Source organism: Sturnira hondurensis, unplaced genomic scaffold (assembly GCF_014824575.4).
Source record: "Sturnira hondurensis isolate 20B ecotype Veracruz unplaced genomic scaffold, ASM1482457v3 Scaffold0006437, whole genome shotgun sequence".
NCBI lineage: Eukaryota > Metazoa > Chordata > Mammalia > Chiroptera > Phyllostomidae > Sturnira > Sturnira hondurensis.
In genome coordinates, this window is record NW_028079068.1 from 1574547 (window position 1) to 1593064 (window position 18518).

The 18518-nt window shown below is 46.6% G+C and overlaps 2 protein-coding genes across 2 annotated transcripts in view; one reads left to right on the plus strand and one right to left on the minus strand.

Annotated features, from left to right (window-relative positions):
* Window positions 1-12551, plus strand: part of PARP12 (poly(ADP-ribose) polymerase family member 12) — a 35003-nt gene extending 22452 nt beyond the window's left edge. Inside the window, exons 7-12 of the mRNA XM_037049076.1 lie at window positions 766-907; window positions 3688-3784; window positions 7052-7127; window positions 8997-9124; window positions 10006-10157; window positions 11473-12551. Coding sequence (XP_036904971.1) covers window positions 766-907; window positions 3688-3784; window positions 7052-7127; window positions 8997-9124; window positions 10006-10157; window positions 11473-11840 — 963 coding nt within the window. The 3' untranslated portion in view covers window positions 11841-12551. The remainder of the gene's footprint in view (window positions 1-765; window positions 908-3687; window positions 3785-7051; window positions 7128-8996; window positions 9125-10005; window positions 10158-11472) is intronic.
* A 2967-nt stretch (window positions 12552-15518) lies between these two features.
* Window positions 15519-18518, minus strand: part of TBXAS1 (thromboxane A synthase 1) — a 139277-nt gene continuing 136277 nt past the window's right edge. Inside the window, exons 12-13 of the mRNA XM_037049077.1 lie at window positions 17867-18029; window positions 15519-15767 (exon numbers count right to left, since the gene is read on the minus strand). Of these exons, the coding sequence (XP_036904972.1) occupies window positions 15693-15767; window positions 17867-18029 (238 nt within the window). The 3' untranslated portion in view covers window positions 15519-15692. The remainder of the gene's footprint in view (window positions 15768-17866; window positions 18030-18518) is intronic.

Below are 18518 nucleotides of genomic sequence, written 5' to 3' on the forward strand. Positions count from 1 at the left end.
CAGTACCTTTGCTTTTTGTTCTGGGTGCTGTGCTGTGTGCCCTGCATGCCTTATTTTCATTATTTTCCAACCTTTTGCTGATGGTGTGATACTGTTATGTAATGATGTATGATTTAAGTACTGTTATTACTCTTATTGTAGAGTTGAGATCATTGAGGTTTAGAGAAGTTAAAATAACTTGCTAAGATTATAGAGAAAACAGGTTTGGGGCCAGAATTCAAACTCTGTCCATTTCAAAATCTTAGATGTCTTGTAGGTAATTGCAATTAGGATGAGAGATGAAAATGGTTAATTGAAAAAAATAGAAGAGCTCTCCGAGGGATCAAAAAAAGAAAACAAGGAGGACCGCCCTCTGATTAAAGGGTGGTGGGCACAAGACTAGATGCAGCAGAGGCAGCATTGCTCAGGCTGTCCAGTGTAGCAGCATCTGAGAATTCATTGCTAATGTTTACCTTCATTTGAATACTGTGTTGTCCATTATGAGTAACCAAGTGCCCTCTCCTCCACTGCTCCCACGGTGGTTATCTTGGTTAGCAGCACCCGTATTTATAATCTCCTGTTTTCCCAGGCAGCTTTTAGGGAGGAGTTGTCTTGGCTTCTATTCTGTGCCTCCCTTTCCTGCCATACCCCTGCTCTTTTCATGCCTCCCCCGTGATGCCAGTACCACCATGGGTATGTCTGCTTTGTGGCAAGGACAGCACCAGTATATGTCTTCACCATTGTAGATTCTTGTCTTCATGAAGTATCCGGTTTTTCACATTGCAGGGCACGGAGCACCCCACGACTACTGTTAGCAGCAGCGATGTGGAGAAGGCCTACCAGGCATACTGTGCATCAGGGTCTGACAGCCAGGCAGCCATTCTCAAGTTCCAGGCTGGAAAACACAAATACGAGTTAGACTTCAGAGGTATTTACTGACACTCTGCCCTCACCCAGCAGGGCCTGGCCATCTGTTGGCTATTCCTTTCCTTCATTAACCTTGGAGGAGCTTTGTATGCACAAGGGCCTGGAAAGAAAAGGAAGGTTGGTCTCTGCTGCTGAAATTCTTCCTGTCTGTAAGGGGAACAAGACATATAAACAGATGATGCCAGTCCAGCAGAATCGAAGAAAAGCTGCCTGAGGGGGTGTGTGTGGGGTAGGGGTAGGAGAAGAGGACCCCAAAGAAGGGACAGGAGCCCAAATAGTAGAGGTACAAGCAGGGTTTGCCTTTGCACACTGAAGGTTGTCCTGTTGGCCAGGGCCAAGCCCCTCTGCCTCTTGAGGATTAACCTGAGTCCCCGATAAGTGTCATAGTGATTCTGCTGTGCAACTTTGCCTTATACCTCCCGGTGTGGCAATGTTAATATCTTTTTAAAAGGTGCCTTTGACATTGATGGGCTGTCAGGTTAAATGCTTGGTAGACACATACCTTAATGAAAAGTTGCCGGGAAGCATGGTTTTGTGTGCTCGCAGTGACCTGAATATGGGCCTTAAATGACTTGTCCCTTTTGCCTTTACAGAAGCAGGCTAGACACTTTTTGGCCAGGTCTTCAAGTGACCAATTTTGTGAAGACTTTTTTTTTAAGTTTTAGTTTTTTTGGTAACTTCTCTTAAGATGTTCCTAGGTGTATTTATCAGTCTAGCCTTGTTTGATTCATTTTTGCCTTTAAATTGACATTTAAATTCTGAATCCTCTGAAAGATCGGCATTTTTAAAAAGAGTTAAAGTGGGCTTTTTTCTAAACACAGTTGACTGTTTTCTCTGTTTTTGTGGACCTTTATTCTATGTGGAGGACAGTAAAGGGTCTTCAGTGAATTATCCTAAAGCCGCTTTAACTACTTGCTTTTAGCCAGTTGTTTTTGCTTATGGTTTGTAGCACTGGTGTAAGGTGGAGTGGCTGCTGCCTAGGTGGGCCTCACAGGGGTCCTAAGTGTCTACTGTTCTTCAGTGGGGACTGCTTACCACCTTGAGCATCTGTGGGCAAGCACCAACCAATCCAGTCTGATAAACACAGGGTCCCCAAAAGGGACAGTGAGAGAGATACAGCATAATAAAAGTGAGGACTGCCCTGAATATCAGGTCTATATAACAATCACCCATCTGATTGCTAGTTTGAAATAATTTGTTGAAATACCTGGGGAATATCAAAACAAATGCACGTTGTCAGATGGAACTTTGATTTCACTCAACCCAGCACCTCCAGGGGACAGAACAGAAAGTCAGATGGGGGTGGAGCACACACATGCAGTTGACTACAGACTGCAGGAAAAGCATGTTCACCACCGACTGCCTCAGGCTCACCTGGGTGGACAGTGTGGTGGTGGTGGTTGCCGTCGTCATTGTTGTTGGCTACCAGTAGCCACAGAAGAAGCTTGGAATTCGTTAACTTTTATCCTCACAACCTCACTACAAGGTATAATGAAAGCAAGTTTTGGACCCAAATCTGCCACTCACATTTATGAACTAAATATTTATTAGGAAACAAATATGTTTAAGAAATGTATAATAGGCCAAGTGACTTGTTCTGCAGGATCAGGGAAGATTCAGCTGTTTTAGGGACCCCTGTCACAGAAGTGACTCAAGACAAATAGCAAGATTCCAGAGGCTGAATTCTAACATTTGTCAGCTGGCTCCAGTCAGACAGAGTCTGCACAGGCAGGACTTGCTTGGGGACTTAACCTCATGTGTCCTCTTTAAGGGTGTGTTAGGGAAAAGGCCTCACTTCGTTCTGTCCGTGGGAGGATAGAGGATGAGATCTGCATATTTACGCAGTCCACATGTTGAGTAACTTTTAATTTCACTAGTAAAAATCCCACTTAAGATTCAACACAGTGTTAGTCAACAGGTTAATAAAGTTTGCATGTTTATTAGCAGAGTATATTGGGAGGTTGAGCAGTGGGTAACAGAAGGGGTGGTAGTAGCAGGGTCTGCAGGCTGGGCTCTCATTAGAGTATGGGGTGACCCCCAGGAGTGCCTGGTCTTGACGACCACCTGGGCAGTAGCTTAGGGGACATATGCCTCAAATGCAGTGAGGTAAGTTATAGATAGAGACAAATTAATATTAAAATGCCTTTTAAATAAAAAAATATTGTACTCTAGGTTTATAAAGTCAGACTTGACAGGGTTTTCTTGGTAGGCGGGGACATGTAATCTGACTGTAGGAGGTACCTGTAGTTTTTCAACCCAAAGGTTGGTGTCCCTTTAACTCTCAGGATGAATGTGAGGATCTTAGGGATGGATATGGGTCAAGAAATTTGTTTATTAAAGATGGTACAGGTTTTACAAGGCTGAGAAATACTACTATAGAGTCAGTTTATTCTAAGTAAGAAAGAAAAGTCATAAGAGTAAAATTATTATATTAATTCTAAATCCCACTGGCTCAAGATGTGATAATTCAGTCTCAGGCTGGGCTGAAGCTTTTTTATATCCAAACTGGGGAAAATTGCTAAGCAAAATAATAGTTTAAACAGGATTGGAAGGAACAATTTAAAAGCACTCATGTATAATTGATATGTCAATTACTAATCATTCATGTATTCATTAAACCCAGTCTCCTAAGGATTCCTATTATGAATATTTGAAATGAGTAAAACTGCCTTGTTTTTAACAGACTGATTCTGGGCTTTGTACATTTGCAATACCTTTTCAACCCATTTAATTTGTTTATAAAACACTGCCATCCTCTGTGTGTGTGTGTATTTTTTCCAGATTTTACTCAGAAAAACCTGGCCTTTGGCACATTGAGGAGGGTTTGTCGAAGACCCAAATACATATCTCCTCAGGATGTGAAGGTGAAGCAAACCAGGTAATTGGCGTTTGGAGAACTAGGCAGCTGCTGTGTGTATCAGTTGGGGTGTGCTCTGCTGCGGACAGAAAAGCTCAGCTGGCTAAAGCATTAAAGAGATTTGTCGGCTGTGAACTGAATGCCCCAGCACTCTCTGTGTGTGTGGTGTCTCGGCCCGGACCTCGATCTTTCTCTGTTAGAAGTGTAATGCCACAAAGGGTGGTCTGGTGTGTGTGCTGTGTCGTATTGTGGGGGTGGGCCATCGGGTTAGAGCTCGACCAGGTCAGGGCAAGTTCCTCTTTGTGGGGGTTGAGCCATTATGCACCAGTCCCAGAATGCAAGAGGTGCCAGTTCCCTTGACTTTGCCAACAGAGCAGTTAAACTCTTAAATTTTGCCATTCTCATAGGTGGGGGGGTGTTATATCAGTGCATTTTAATTTGCTCTGTCTTGTAAGTAAGGCTTACTGTTTTTTCTTAATGTGTAAGAGCCATTTGCCTTTCTCTTCCTGTGAACTCTTGTCTTTTTGTCTATTTTTCTATCAACCTTTTGGTATTTTTCTTCAATAGAAGAGCCTTTTTATCTACTAGGAATATCAGCCCTTGTTCTTTTATATAAATTGAAAATATTTTCCCTTGGTTTATTTGCTTTTTGGCTTTGTGAATGAACTATTTTACCACCCAGAAATACTGACTTTATCTTTTTAGTTAAATGTGTCAGTCTCCTCTGTGTATTGCTTGTGGATTTAGGATTTCAGTCAGCTCTGACTACTCCTGCTTCTGGAAGTCATTTCCGACTCTCTCCGTCTCCAGAGCCTACCCTAGGCACCGTTGGAACCGTGTCTGACTGTGTTTCTGAGGCTGGATCTCTTCTAGCCACTAACTTAGTCTGCAAGGGGCCATGAGCACATGCCACACTGTCAGAACCAAAAGTGGCGTTTTGTTTTTTGTGGTTTTTAAATCAAATTCAGACTAAGATGTGAGTGATTCAAAATCTGCTTGTGCTGTAACCTGAGAGTCACACAGGTTGATGCAGTGGAGTGTGTGGTTCTTCCTTCAACCGGTGTGATAGGAGCTAGTTGTCAGAACTCCGGCAGGCCCGTCTGCTTGGGTGTCTTTGGCCATCTGGGACTCTTAGGCTTGGTCATTTTCAGAGACAAGTTCTCTATTCATTATACAACAGTTAACAGGGTCACAGTTGTTTAATGGAAAGTTCAAAATGGCATTTACACATCAGATATTGGGTTTAGTTCCTTACTGTCCTTCCATCCTCCATAGAAATGTTTTATTCATGTGACTGGGTCTTATTATTTCCTTTCTTATGTTCTTTGGGATATTTTTTGTTATTTCATTTTTTTACCCTCCACTAATTTAGAAGTTATACATTGTTACTATTTTTTTAAGGCCACACTGGAAGTCAGTCACTTTTTTTGCTCTCCTGTTAACTCTAATATAAGGACTTCGATATAATTTTTTTCAATATAATTTACCTTCCTCTTGACTTGTTAATTTTAATTATTTTTAGAAATTATGAAAACAATTATATTTATAATAGCATCAAGAGAATAAAATACTTAGGAACAAATTTTAAAATAACAAAAGCTATTCTCTGAAAACTACAGCAACTTAGGTTATTTTAAATGTAATAAGGCATTGTTATTTTGTAGTATTAACACTTCATTAAATTTACTCAAATTTCTTAATCACTTTCTTTGCCCTATCAAATTTCCTTAGATGAAGGTCTGTTGGAAAACTGTTATGTTTGTTTGAATATGTCCTTATTTTGTTCTCAATATTGAAAGATATTTTCACTGGGTATGGAAATTTTGGTTGTATTTTCTCTTAGAACATTGACAACGCCACTCTACTGTCTTCTGGCTTTCATGCTGCTTTGGAGAAATCAGCTGTGTAACTGGACTTCTTTGCCTGAATTACTCTTTTTCCCCTCTGGTTACTTTTAAGATTTTCTGTTTGTCTTGATGTTACAGATTTCCACTATTGCATGTCTGGGTGTGTGTTTTTATTTATCCTGTTGGAGATTCTTTGGGTTTCTTGAACATGTGAGTTGGCACATCTCATTAGTTCTCTATGGATATTTCCTCCACACTGTTCTCTGTCCTCTCTTTGGAGTTTAGTTAGGTCCTGACCAGATTCAGTCATTCTCACTGTTCTCCACATCTCAGCTTCTTCCCTATATTGTGTCTCTTCACTTCTGCAGAATTTCATTTCCCATGTCATTCAGCTCGCTCATTCTCAGGTGATCTGATCTGCTAGTAAGCATGACCATTAAACTCTTACTATCAAAGATTGTATTTTTTATTTTTAGAAGTTCTGTTTGGTTCTTTTTCAGATCCTCCCGGTTTTTTTAAATAGATTCCTGTTCCTTTCATGATTTTAGTTTTTCTTTTATTTCTTTAAATACAGAATAGTTTTTTTATACTGTACCTGATAATTTCAACAGACTCTGTGAGTCTGTTTCTGGATGATTATTGCTCATGGGGCCTTGCTTAGTTATTTTAAATTGTGCTGCTTTCCTGGGAATGTTATTTGTGGGAGTTCTTTGAGGCTGAGGATGAAGGTCTCATGCCGGCAGAAACAGAAGGCAGATCTAGTGTAGGAAGAACAGAGCATTCTGAAACTGAGTGACAATGATTTAGAGTTAATATTTCAGTCCTTGTTCCTAAACTCTTTGGACCACATGTCTTTTAGAACTCAGTTTTTACTTATTTTTGTTTTTAGAAACATCCTGTGCTGCTTGTATGGCTTGACACACTGCAATTAATATTTCTGCAGTAAAAAATATGCATAGCCACTTTAGGAAAGATCTGTAGAGACCACAAGTAGCTTCTCATCAGTTCAAGTTAAAGTTCTACTGCGAAATGAATTTTCACATTTTGTTTTTATATGCTGGTTACACCTCATTGAAGCTATTTGTAATAATAATTCAGAGCTCTTTATTACAAGTTTTAGAGCTCTTTGAGTTTCAAAATAATGGATAAGGGTCTGTGTGTGTTGCTTTAATCATATTCTCTCTCCGCTTTGGTAGGAGTTGGGATACAGGTGAGAAATGGATCCCTCAGGCCTCACTGTCTCAGTTTGGGCCACTTAGGCAAAGATGAAGTGCTCTCATAAGGTGGATAGTGCGCTCATGTGCTCCCTCTCCTTCTCCTTTCCTTTATAAACGAGGTGCTGAGACTCGGGACTGGTGGTATTGGCTAGTGGAGGCCACCTGTGGTGGTCTGCTTGTGTCTGAGAACTAAATGTCTTAGTGTTTTTGTTTACATTTTATAGCAATGTCAAGTTTCAAGGCCCAAAGAACATCCCAGACCATTGGGACCCCTCAGCCTTGCCAGACTCCGGCTTTAAGGTATGGGACTCGCGTTTCCTTGGGCTGGGAGGAGAGTGTTCTTGGAGATAGGTGAGTATGAGCGACTCTGTTGTTTTCTCCACCACAGAAGAAGCTGTGAGGCCAGGGCTCGTGAGGGAGGGGGGAAGAGGTATGTGTGGGGTTTTTGCTTTTCAGGTCTTAAGGATTTTAAGGCTGGAGCCCACCTGGCTCTTACCTGGGACATGACTGTGGTCGTGAGAGGAGAGGATGTGTTATGGATAGAGGACAATAAGCTGGAAATTTTCTAGAGAGGAAAATTTTGTAGAAAGCTCAACAGCTGGGCTCAGCCAATAAGTATTAGTTTTACTAGACAAGAAAGGAAAAGAAACAACGGGATAGTTTGAGTATGATGAGGGACACCTAGAGTGGAAACTTCTGTCAGAAGATGCTAGGTAATACAAGACAAGAGAAGGAACAGTCAGTTCAGCAGCTCATTTAGGTCCTGTCAAAATTTGGGAGCTGCGTGGAATTCCGTAGACTACCCAGCCACGGTCCAGCGCCACCCCACCCACGTGGGGTGCTCAGACTGGCCTCTGACAGCTGGCTTCTTGCCAAGCATGTTGCAGACCAGCTTTTGCAACATGACTGTCACTGCCCTGGGAGGACTCATCTTGTCAGGCTCTGCCAAACTTTCAGACACCAGCAGCGCAGGCAAGATGTGGGAAGGGCTGGGTGAGTTGACAGCAGCACTCAGATGTCAGGACGAGGCGACTGATTTGAGGGGATCAGGGAAGGTGTCACTGGGTCCACATCTAAAGGATGGCTGGTGCTTGTCAAGCAAAGTTGGGAGAACATACAGGTTGGATGGGTACTACGTGCAAAGTAGCCCAGGTCAGGACATGGGGTGTCAGGCATGTCTTGGATGTAGGGTGTGCAGAGAAATGGGGGACAGGAGAGAGGTCAGGGCTATGATGTGGAGTGCCTTGGTCATTGGACCGAGCAACAGCTGTGTCAGGTAAGGGAGCCCATGAGGATCTCTGGTTTGGAAGGAGCAGGGCTGGCTTCCACACTTGAGGGAGAGGAGCTTGGCAGCTTCCATGAGATGGGAGCAGAGAAACCAGAGTCAGGATTTGAGTTGGGGGGGACCCATGGACATGCCAAAGCCTAATCATAGCATCTTTGGGGTGGGGTGTTGAGGTGATTGCTGTAAGGCTGCACTTGGGGTGGGGGAAGGGGATGGTATAGAGGGACTCCCCAGAGATCCTTAAATGGTCTGTCACTGGCTAAAGCCTCAAGGCACTGGGAATAGGGAGGCTGATTACATGGTCAAGGTTGCAAATGCAGGAATTTGTGCATTGTCACTCCATGTGACAGTCGGCTGCCCTTGGTCGGTGGCCCCTCCTGGCCCATCAGAAATACTCTTTTCCAGAACAAGAGACTGAGGGAGGGGTGGGCTCTGGGAGGAGGTCTCATTGGCCATGCTCCTGAGTTGCCATGTGCTCCTCTGCCAGCCTGGCCTTTCCATTAGTGTTTAAAGTGCGGGGCATTCACACAGCACCGCTGCTCATGGCAGCATTTGCCCTCCGTCTGCCCAGACTGTGCCTTCCACCTTTATCGCCACCAGCTTGGTCTTGTAGACTATGTGTGGGGTCAGAAGAGCAGGGTCCTGGGGACACATATGGCGGTGCTGATGCAAGCGTCGCATTCCTGGCCTTCAGGCAGGCTTCATAGTGAACACAAATTGTGCTCCTCCTGCATCTGGGGAGACTGCTTCTCAGGCCAGAGCGGGGAGTGGTGACCACCATCTGGGCTCACATCAGCAATTCTAGCATTTTAGGAGCGACCTTGGGAAGAGATTGATCTATATTCCAACTTTGATGGTAATGTAAAAATCTTTGCCCCTTGCAGCTGGTCACCCTCAGTTCTTCCTCAGAAGAATATCAGAAGGTCTACAGTCTCTTTAACCGTACCCTGCCCTACTATGTTCAGAAGATCGAGCGCATCCAGAACCTGGCTCTCTGGGAAGTCTACCAGTGGTACGTCAGAGGCTTGCTCTTGACATGCTGGTGACTCTATCCCCTCACTCCTATGTGTAGTAGGCTAGCAACTTAGTAAACATGCTCTGGGCTTCAGGGACAATCCCAGGTAGTAGCCACTGCTTACCCAGTGCTGCCAGAATCAGGAACCATGTCCTTACTTTCTTACCCATCTCATCATATTTATAACTTAGCGCTGCATGTTCCATCAGAGAGACGAGGGGAATGAGGCCTCCATAGTGGTAAAGTCAGTACTCATGCTTGTATTCTCTCTCCCTAAAGATTGATGAGATTGTCCAGGATAAGCCACCCACACCCCAGGCAACATAAAGCTGTTGTCCTGTCAGACAGAGAGCAGGGGCCTCATTTTTGTGCCTGAGAACCAGCATGTTCTTGAGCACTTGTCCATGTGAAGATGTGCAGCAGGTCACCATGGCAGGCCTAGGGTTCTGCTGGCCTGCCCCCACAACAGGTTGAAGCAGTCTCCTTGTGCTCTGGGTCCAGGGATGAAATCAGGATAACTTACAGGGGAGGGGAGACGGATGGACCTCCACTGAACAGCATCCTCAAGCTCCCCTGGCTAAGCTTCTCGAGGAAACAGAGTGGTAGGGACAACGCATGCCTGTCTTCCCAAGGCTTCCTATTTTGGGAGTGCGGGTCGCTGCTGGAGGCCTGTGGCTATGGAGGGAAAGGCTTCCCTTTGCTTTTCATCTGGTTTCTGTGCTCCACCTTTTCCCTCCCTGGCCCGTGGCTCAGATTTCATAGATCTGGATCCATATGTCCTGGTCTCAGAACATTTCTAATAAAATGTGTGTTCTTGGGTCAGGTAGCCTGTATTTGGTCCTCTGCCTCCAGCACATATTTTTCTCCTGTGATTCTAGGCAGAAAGGGCAGATGCAAAAGAAAAATGGAGGGAAGCTGGTGGATGAGAGACAGCTGTTCCATGGCACTGATGAGGATTTCGTCGACGCCATCTGCCAGCAGAACTTTGACTGGCGGATCTGTGGTCTTCATGGCACTAACTATGGCAAAGGTAAGGGTGAGGGCAGCCCCCACCAGCAGGACCTGGCCTCACTGTGCTGTCCAGGGCTCCGGAAACTGTTTTAAAGCCAACTGATGGTTGAGGGTGGGGAGACAGTGTAAGCTGATGTGCTGGTCGATACTGATTGAGGAATAGTCCTGGCCCTCTGTGGGGATGCCCAGCTGTCAGCATCCTTCTTCTCACTCTGTGTGCAACTGGAGCCTGACCCAAGGTGTGAGCATGGGCGGCCCTGCTTTAGGCTGCGGTTTTGCTTCCCCAAGCAATGGCCCTGCACCCCTGTGGAGTGGAGGCCTTGGGAGATGGTAAGCATGAGTCGGGAGAGGGAAGAGGGTGCCTACCCATCCCTGTGCCTGTGCTCCTTTGTTCAAATGGAAATCTGAACGCCTCAGATACACTCATGTAAATACGCCATTGTAGCCATATGGTGAATTTTCTGAGTGTTGTCCTGTCTCTTGCTTATTTTTAAACTGTATTTGGAAATAATTTCAAATTTACAGGAAAGTTGCACAAACAATATTTTAAAAACTCCTGCATAAATCCCTGTGCAAGTTTATCTAGATTCATCTGTTTTAATGTTTTGCTATGTTGGCTTAATCCTCCCCTATTTTTATTGAACCATTTGTAATTAGGTGGCATATGTCATGGTCCTTCACCCTTTAACACTTCCTTGCAAAAGGACAGTATCTCTGTCATCACAACATGATTATCACTAAATGCAGAAAGTTTCAAAATGTTGTGATACTATGATCAACAGTCCCCATTCCAGTGCATCAGTTGGCCACAGTTGGCCTTAATCTGATGTGATGGCATCTGGGGTCAGGATGGGCGAGGGCCAGTGGATGGCTGTAAATCCAAATGTGTGGCTGACAGCTTCCAACTCAGGTTCCCATTAGACAAAGTTCATAATTCTATACATTGGGCTGCTGGTGTCTCCAGAGTGGTTCCACGCAGGGCATCTTGGTCACTTTCCACACCAGCCCTGTGAGGTTAGGCGTGACAGCTCCATTTTATAGCTGAGGAAACAGATTTGAGGAGTTAAAGTACTCTTATGCCCAGAGAGCCTTATGATTTGAGTGATAGGTTCAGAACGTGAAAGGAGTTTTCTGTCTCGGTTTGGTGTCCCCTCTGAGGTCCTTCACAGGGAAGGCTGAAGAAGGAGGGAGGGTAGAGGGAGGGCAGGAGGGAGATGCAGTGACAGAGGAGCAGAGGCCATTGGCATCGCCAGGTTGACGGGACACTGGAGCCTCTCCTCCCCGGCTGCAGCTGTCCTCTCGGTGTCCAGCTAAGCCTGTGCGTGTCCTTGCAGGGAGCTACTTCGCCCGAGATGCCGCGTATTCCCACCACTACAGCAAATCCAACACGAAGTTCTCCATGATGTTCCTGGCTCGGGTGCTGGTGGGCGAGTTCACCCGAGGCAACGCCTCCTTTCTCCGCCCTCCAGCCAAGGAGGGCCAGGGCAGCGTCTTTTACGACAGCTGTGTGAACAGCATGTCCGACCCTTCTATCTTTGTGATCTTTGAGAAGCACCAGATTTACCCAGAGTACATCATCCAGTACACTTCTAAGCCTGCAGCCAGGGCCACTCCCCAGCCTGCAGCCAGGGTTGCTCCCCAGCCCGTAGCCGGGGCCTCCAGCCTTTTTTCCCTGGCGTCTCTCTTTGGTATTCGGCAGTGAGCACAAGGATTTTTGGCTTGTTGTCCTTGAAGTTACTTTTTTTCTTAACAAAACACTTTTAATGAACTGTTTAATGTTGACTTCTTGATGAAGTTATAATCTTAATCTCTTGCTGACAGTAGTTTTTGGTTTTAACGTACTTTTTAGCTCAATAGTGGGCTGACCAGCAGTGCCTGTAGGTGAGCCCGTTATTGCTTTTTTTACTAGGGTAGCGTTTTATTTTTTACTCTTTGTTGACTTTGCTGCTGATTGGCACCAGGTACAGAGTTTCCAGATACTATTTTATGGATTGGTTTTAATTTTTAATTTCTGTCTCCAGTGATCTGTTTTTGCAGCATCTTAGTGGCATGTTGTTCTATTTTTTGTCCGAAAGCCTAGGGTTCAGGAAAACCTGTCTTTTGGGCTAAGGAGGTAACAGTCATTGTGTCTGTTGCTCTGGCTCTAATCTCAGCAGCTCTCATGCTGCTCCTGGGCGTCTGGTGTTGAAATTGCTCCATGTATTACGTTATCAGACAAGTGGCTATGGTGGGGTGTCATTGAGCCCCTGACGGTTACCCTCGGTCATGGGCTCAGCCTGTGAATGTTCCTCTCAGCATCTCCTAAGTGCACTGGACACCCTCCGCTTATGGGTTTTATGTCTTCCTGGGATTTTAATACCCGTGTTGCATTTGTCACAGTGGAGTATGGAAATAAAATAATGTTTATCGCACATGGGTGATGACTGAAGCCTATTCTTTAATATCTGGGTATTGAGTGCTTGCTGGATACGGGCACTTTTCTGGGTGTTGGAATATAACAGAGACCCTGTTACTGGCATTGGGGGTGCTGCATTAGTTTTTTTAATTTTTGTTTTTTTAGAGAGGGGAAGGGAAGGAGAAAGAGGGAGAGAAACATCAATGTGTGGTTGCCTCTTGTGTGCCCCCTACTGGGGATCTGGCCCGCAACCCAGGTATGTGCCCTGACAGGGAATTGAACTGGCGACCCTTTGGTTTGCAGCTTGCGCTCAGTCCACTGAGCTATCCAGCCAGGGCTGCATTAGATTTTTGATGACGCTGGAAGTTAAGGGCCCTCACTTGTTGGGGCCCCTTCCAGAGCCCTAGGAGGGGCTCCAACAATATAGTCACATGGTCATACATTTCAGTTAAATTTGCAAGAGTTACATCTTGGTATATTTCCTTTCCCCCATTCATATTAGTTCCAAGCCCCACAATGCTCAGAATCACTGTGGAGCAGACTGTGTTGTGGACATGGAAGAGGTGGGTGTATCCTCCACACACAGCAGGTTATGGAGTCTCTACTAGGCGCTGGTTGGCTCTGGGTCAGGGGCAGAGGGGCTGGCAAGGTGTCCCCATATTATGAGGCCATCTGCCCCTTCCTGGGCATTATACCCATTGTTCTCCAGGTTTAGTCCTCAGCAACTGGCTTCTGTCCATACCTGCACCCTTCTTCCCTCCACCTTCTTAATACAGTGTGTTCATTCTCCACAGGATGCCTGCAATTTAGTTGGTTTGTCCTGTAGTTCTCAGATCCAAGCTCCTTTTCCATCTTTGGAATGGGGAAGGAGTGATTGGGAACTTGATACAAGTCAGCCAATCAAGCCAGAAGAGAACTGAGTTAAATAACCAGAAAAACGAAGAAGCTACAACATTATTGCATTATCTAGTTGTATATGGTATGATTTTCAGAGCCTCCTTAAATATTTCCCCACATCCTGAAAGTTCATGCATTGCTTTCTGATTAGGTTGCTCGTTCTTACCATGTAGGTCAGAGGCCCGAGGGGTGTCAGAGAACCATTAAACCGGTTCTTGCCTGCCAAGTCTTAGGTGTAGATGTACTGATCCCATGCTTTTAACCATCTGGCTGCTGCCAGCTGAGGAGTGGGAGGCGGGAATGGCCCGTTTGAAAGTGTAGGTAGGAAGGATGGCAAGAGAAACCTGGGATGAGAGGTGATCAAATGCTCAAACAAGCCAAGTAAGCTATGAAGACTGCAGACGCAGTGGGTTTGCTGACCTTTGAGAAAGCAAGTCAGGAAGAGCCACAACTTGGACTGGAAATTCAAGAGAGAAATGGGGTCCACGTGGCCAGGCAGTAGGGTGGGCATGGGGGTAAGGGGGGCTGTTCCTGTGGGCACAGGTGTGGGTGGGCATTGTGAGGGGAAGAAGTTAAAATGACGTTGACTCTCAGGGTGTTAATGCAAAGATGTAGAGAGGGCTCCAGGGTGCATACATGTGTGTATGCATCTGCATGTGTGTGTGTATGAGAGAGAAAGCCAAGAAAGCCATGAGGGCCCAGCTAGGATACAACTTCATGAAGGGTTTTGTGGAGGACCCAGTCATTACCATGTCCTGCCACTTCCTGCTTCATGTTGTTGGTGTTGTGTGTGAACAGTGGGATTTAAACAGCACGGGGGGGTGTGGATTGAAGAAGTATAAAGGCTGGGAGTCCAGTGATTTTAGCACGTTAGGAAGCCTCACTGCTGTGTCTGACAGTGGTGACCACCTGGATGGAGAAGGTGAGAGAAGACAATGGAGCTGATGGGCTGGGGGTGCCAGGTCCTCAGTTGGGCCCTTTGGCAGGATGAGGTTCTGTGCTGGCCATGGGGAGTCAGGATTGGAGAGCGACAGGCAGATGGGTCCCCAGGAATGGGAATGGAGGACTTTTTCCAGTGAGTCTGAGCCCTGGACTGGGCATCTCAAAGGGGCACAGATGAGCAGGTGGCAGCAGCAAGCGTGTGAGAGGGCTGTGTGATGGGCCAGCGGGACTTCCTAGTGGGTGTGCAGCAGCCAGGGCTGGGGCCGTGCTGGGAAATGAGGCTACCTTCCTCTCTCCGGGACGCTCCAGGGGAGCCCTTTGGTTGAAGCATGGGGTGCTCTGGGCTGGAGGGGGAGGACCTCACAGCAGAGGCAGCATTCCCAGCCACGGTTCTGTAGCAACCTGGCTCACTAGCTCACCTGAAACAGCCTGAACTTTCTAAAGGTGGGTCAGTGTCTGAGTATCACATCCGTGTTCACAGATTCCCGTCTGTTATCTATATGGCATTAAGTCCCTTAACACTGCTCAGAAGTCAGCTAGGGGAAGGGTCTTGGGTTCAGGTCAGCCTCCTTGCCTCACAGATGAGGAAACAGAGGCACAGGGAGGTGGGACGATCAGCAGCTGTGACCGTGTGGCTGCTGGTGGCAGATCTGGGATTCCGTGTACAAGTTCTCTGTTGAATTCGAACTTCTCAGCCATATAATTACTTTCACTAAAATCCACTGTTTGTGATTCTTTGATCAAAATGAAGAAATGATGCTATTAAAAAGAAAAAGTACACTTCACCCTCTATCACTTTTCTGTGCATTGAAACAAAGTTGGTATTGCCCGACCTAGAAGTATTAAAGCATAATAAAACTTTTGAATCACTTTTGAAGTTGAGTTTCTGATGGATGTCACTAAGTCAAACACCACAAAGCACCAGAAGCTGAAAAGGCCACCCGTGAGCTGGGTACCGTCAGGACAGCTCACCAGAGTGTCCCTGTGTCCCCTGTGCTGTAGATTTCTTCCACCCTGAGGCCAGGACTACCTTCAAAACCTCAGGTTCTCAGTCGTTTTGTCAAAACTATGGTTTTGCTTATGTATCACCAATTCCTTATTGAGAAAGGTGGGCCAATCGCTCCAACACCATTGCAAAGTCAAAACTCAGTGTAACAAACTTTTATTAAGCATTTAGGAAATGTTATGTAAATGACCTTCTTTTATACTTGTATGCCCAGGCACTTCTTTCAGTTAGGTCATGTTCCCCCCACCTCCCAATCTGAATTTCCACGAGGGCTTTCTTTGAATTAGAAGATATCCTTATAATAATGGATTGTGTCAGCGGGAGACAATCTTGATGTAGACGCCATTTTTTGGACTTAGGGCAGATTTGGATTCTAGTTGCAGTGGAACCTAAAACAGAGGATATTAAGATACCCATCACAATTAACCACATGCACAGGAAAACTTCCTCAGTACTGGGCCTGATGCGTGGGGTTGTGGAAAATGGGCTGAGGACTGAGGGATAGCTGGGCCAGGAGTGAGCGCAACAGCCTTTTCAGCAGGACCCCGTGGAGCCCATGTTATTCTCCCAAGAACCCCAAGTTAAGAGGTGGTAGTGGCTCACTTCGCAAATTGAGAACTGGAGGTTTAGAGAGGACAAGTGACTTGTTCAAGGTCATGTGAGTAGAAAGTGGCAAGCAAAGCCTCAAACTCTTCATCTTTCCACCCCCCTCCTGCTGCCCAGCCAGAAACTGCACAGCCCCCTGGGGGCTGTGGGGAGTGGCCTCATGCTGCTCCCTGCTCCCACGTGCTGTGGTCCGGCCTCGCTGCTACTCCAAGAGCTTTCCTTACGTCTGGCTTACAAGGTAAATCAGTGGTGGACTGGGGTCTTGGAAGAAAGGCCAACGAAGTACTCAAGGATCAGGGTATCCCCTTGAGCTGTGTGTAAAATGATGGCTAATGTGAACCCTTTCGAGGAAAAGAAGCAATCACCAGGCCTTTTGAGGATTATAGTTCAGTTGGAAGGCCAGTTTTATAACCAAGAAACCAGACGGTCTAGACGTGCTATTTCGTACGGTAGCCTCTAGCATTATGTGGCGTTGAGTGCTTGAAACGTAACTAGTGCAAAAGAGGGGCTGAAGTTTATATTTCATTCTATCATTAAAAATAAAATAGCCATGTGTGGCTAGCAGCTTCTGTCTTAGTGCAGGTCTAGACAAACTTGAAACACCATTGGACTTCAAAAAAAGAGATCAGTTGGGGCTAGCAAACAGGGAGGGCTTCCTGGAGGAAGTGACACCTGAGGTGGGGCTAGGAATGGGAGAAACCATGTGAGCAGAACTTCTCAGGGGCCACTTTGGGATTTGAGGCACTGCCAATGGATGTGAAGGATGGGGTTAGACTGGGGGTGGGAAGTGGAAGAGATGACGTTTCCAGGGCAGGGCAGCAGCCCAAGCAGGTGAAACTCTCTCAGAGTGGAAAGTTGGGCTGGGGGATGTATTGTAAAATGGGCTCAGGTGAGTTCTCCCTCGTCCCAGCAGGCTCTGGACTCATGGCTGGTTCTTGAGCTGGGGAGTGCCAGGCATAAGCAGCAGTTTGGGACATTGGTCTGCTTGCTGGACTGTATGTCAAGATCAAGGGTAATAGAGACACATACGGGCAGTCAGGACCTGCTTTCTTTCTCTGCTCTCTCACCTCTCTCAGTTTGGCTCTGTGCTCCCAGTTCGTCCCTCCTCTCCCCAGTCTTGACTCAGAAGGAATCGGTAGACATTTTCACATCTGGTACCTCAATTTTTTGTCCTCCGACTGAATGCATTATTCCACCTGGACCAACAGCTTGCCCCAGTCTCCCTGTTTATTTGGGGTGTGGAGCCATGCCACTCTCTGGATCTTCAAGTTGTCATCACATGTCACTGTGTCTTTACCTGTCCCGTGTGCCCTCTGGTCCAGGTCTACAGCTATGCAGAGGAGTTCCAGGCACAGAGGAGAGCGATGCTCCTGCAGTTGTGCAGGGAACACTAACCCTGTGCAGACAGGCTGCTGCGTGTGGAGGAGAGGGAGAGCTTGGGAGTGAGCAAGATCTGGTTCGAACTCCAGTTGCTTCTCTCTGGCTAGTCATTCTTTTGCTCAACGTTTGTGGAATGAATGAATGAGCACCTGCCGTGTGCCTGGCATGAAGCTGGGTGCTGAGGCATCCATCAGTGGATATGTCAGACTTCTCCCTGTCCTCACGAAGACTGCAGTCCAACTGTGTGACCTCAGGGCTTTACTTATCTCTGAACCTTATTTTAGGTCCTCATCTGAAAAATGGGACTAATAAAATCTACTTTGCAGGATTACTTGGGTTTCTTTGCCAAAAAGGGAAGAGCTAGAGCATCATGACTCCCAACCCTGCTGTACAGATGATGGTAATAATAACAATAATAATAGTAGTAATAGTCAACCTCAGTGCAGAGAACTGTGAGCAGCCCTGAGCCCAGAGCAGCCAGGCTCACCTGCAGGGGGCTCACCTGAGTCTCAGGGCAAGCTTCAAACCGGAACTTGCGCAGGAGGTGGAGCAGTGTCAGCTTGATCTCCAGTAGCCCCAGCCGCACCCCGAGGCAGCTCCGGGGACCAGCTCCAAATGGCAGGTAGGTGAAGGGTTGCCGGCACCTCCAGGCCTCGGCCGTGAACCTGTGGGACAGTGCAGTCAGGGTTGGTGCAGGACACCCACCTCTGTTCCGGGGCCTCTTCAGCCACTGGGTCTAGCTCAGGGTCCCCTAGATCAGAGGTGACACTCCTACCAAGTGGGTCTAACCTTCGCTGAAGTCAGCCGAGTCCTGTTTTCTCTTGGTCCTGTCTCTAAGCTCTGGAGCTGGTAGCTCCTAATCCTTCCTCCCTTCCTGCAAAAGGCACTGCTGAATTAAAAGCATCACCCGGAAAGTCAGGGTAGCCCTCCTGCCTTCCTACAATTCCCTGTGCTGTGAATAGGCCTGTGGGCTCACTGTGACCCAGAAAGGTAACAGTCTGAGAGAAACCACAGCCCTTACCTGGACCCTTGGCTCCAACTTCTCCATCAGCCGGAGGGTGACGCCAGCCATCACCCCTGTCCTAAGAAGAGTCTCAGGCACTAGTCTTCCTCAGCAGTTGGGGAGCCAGGCCTGCCAGCTGCCTCACTTGCCC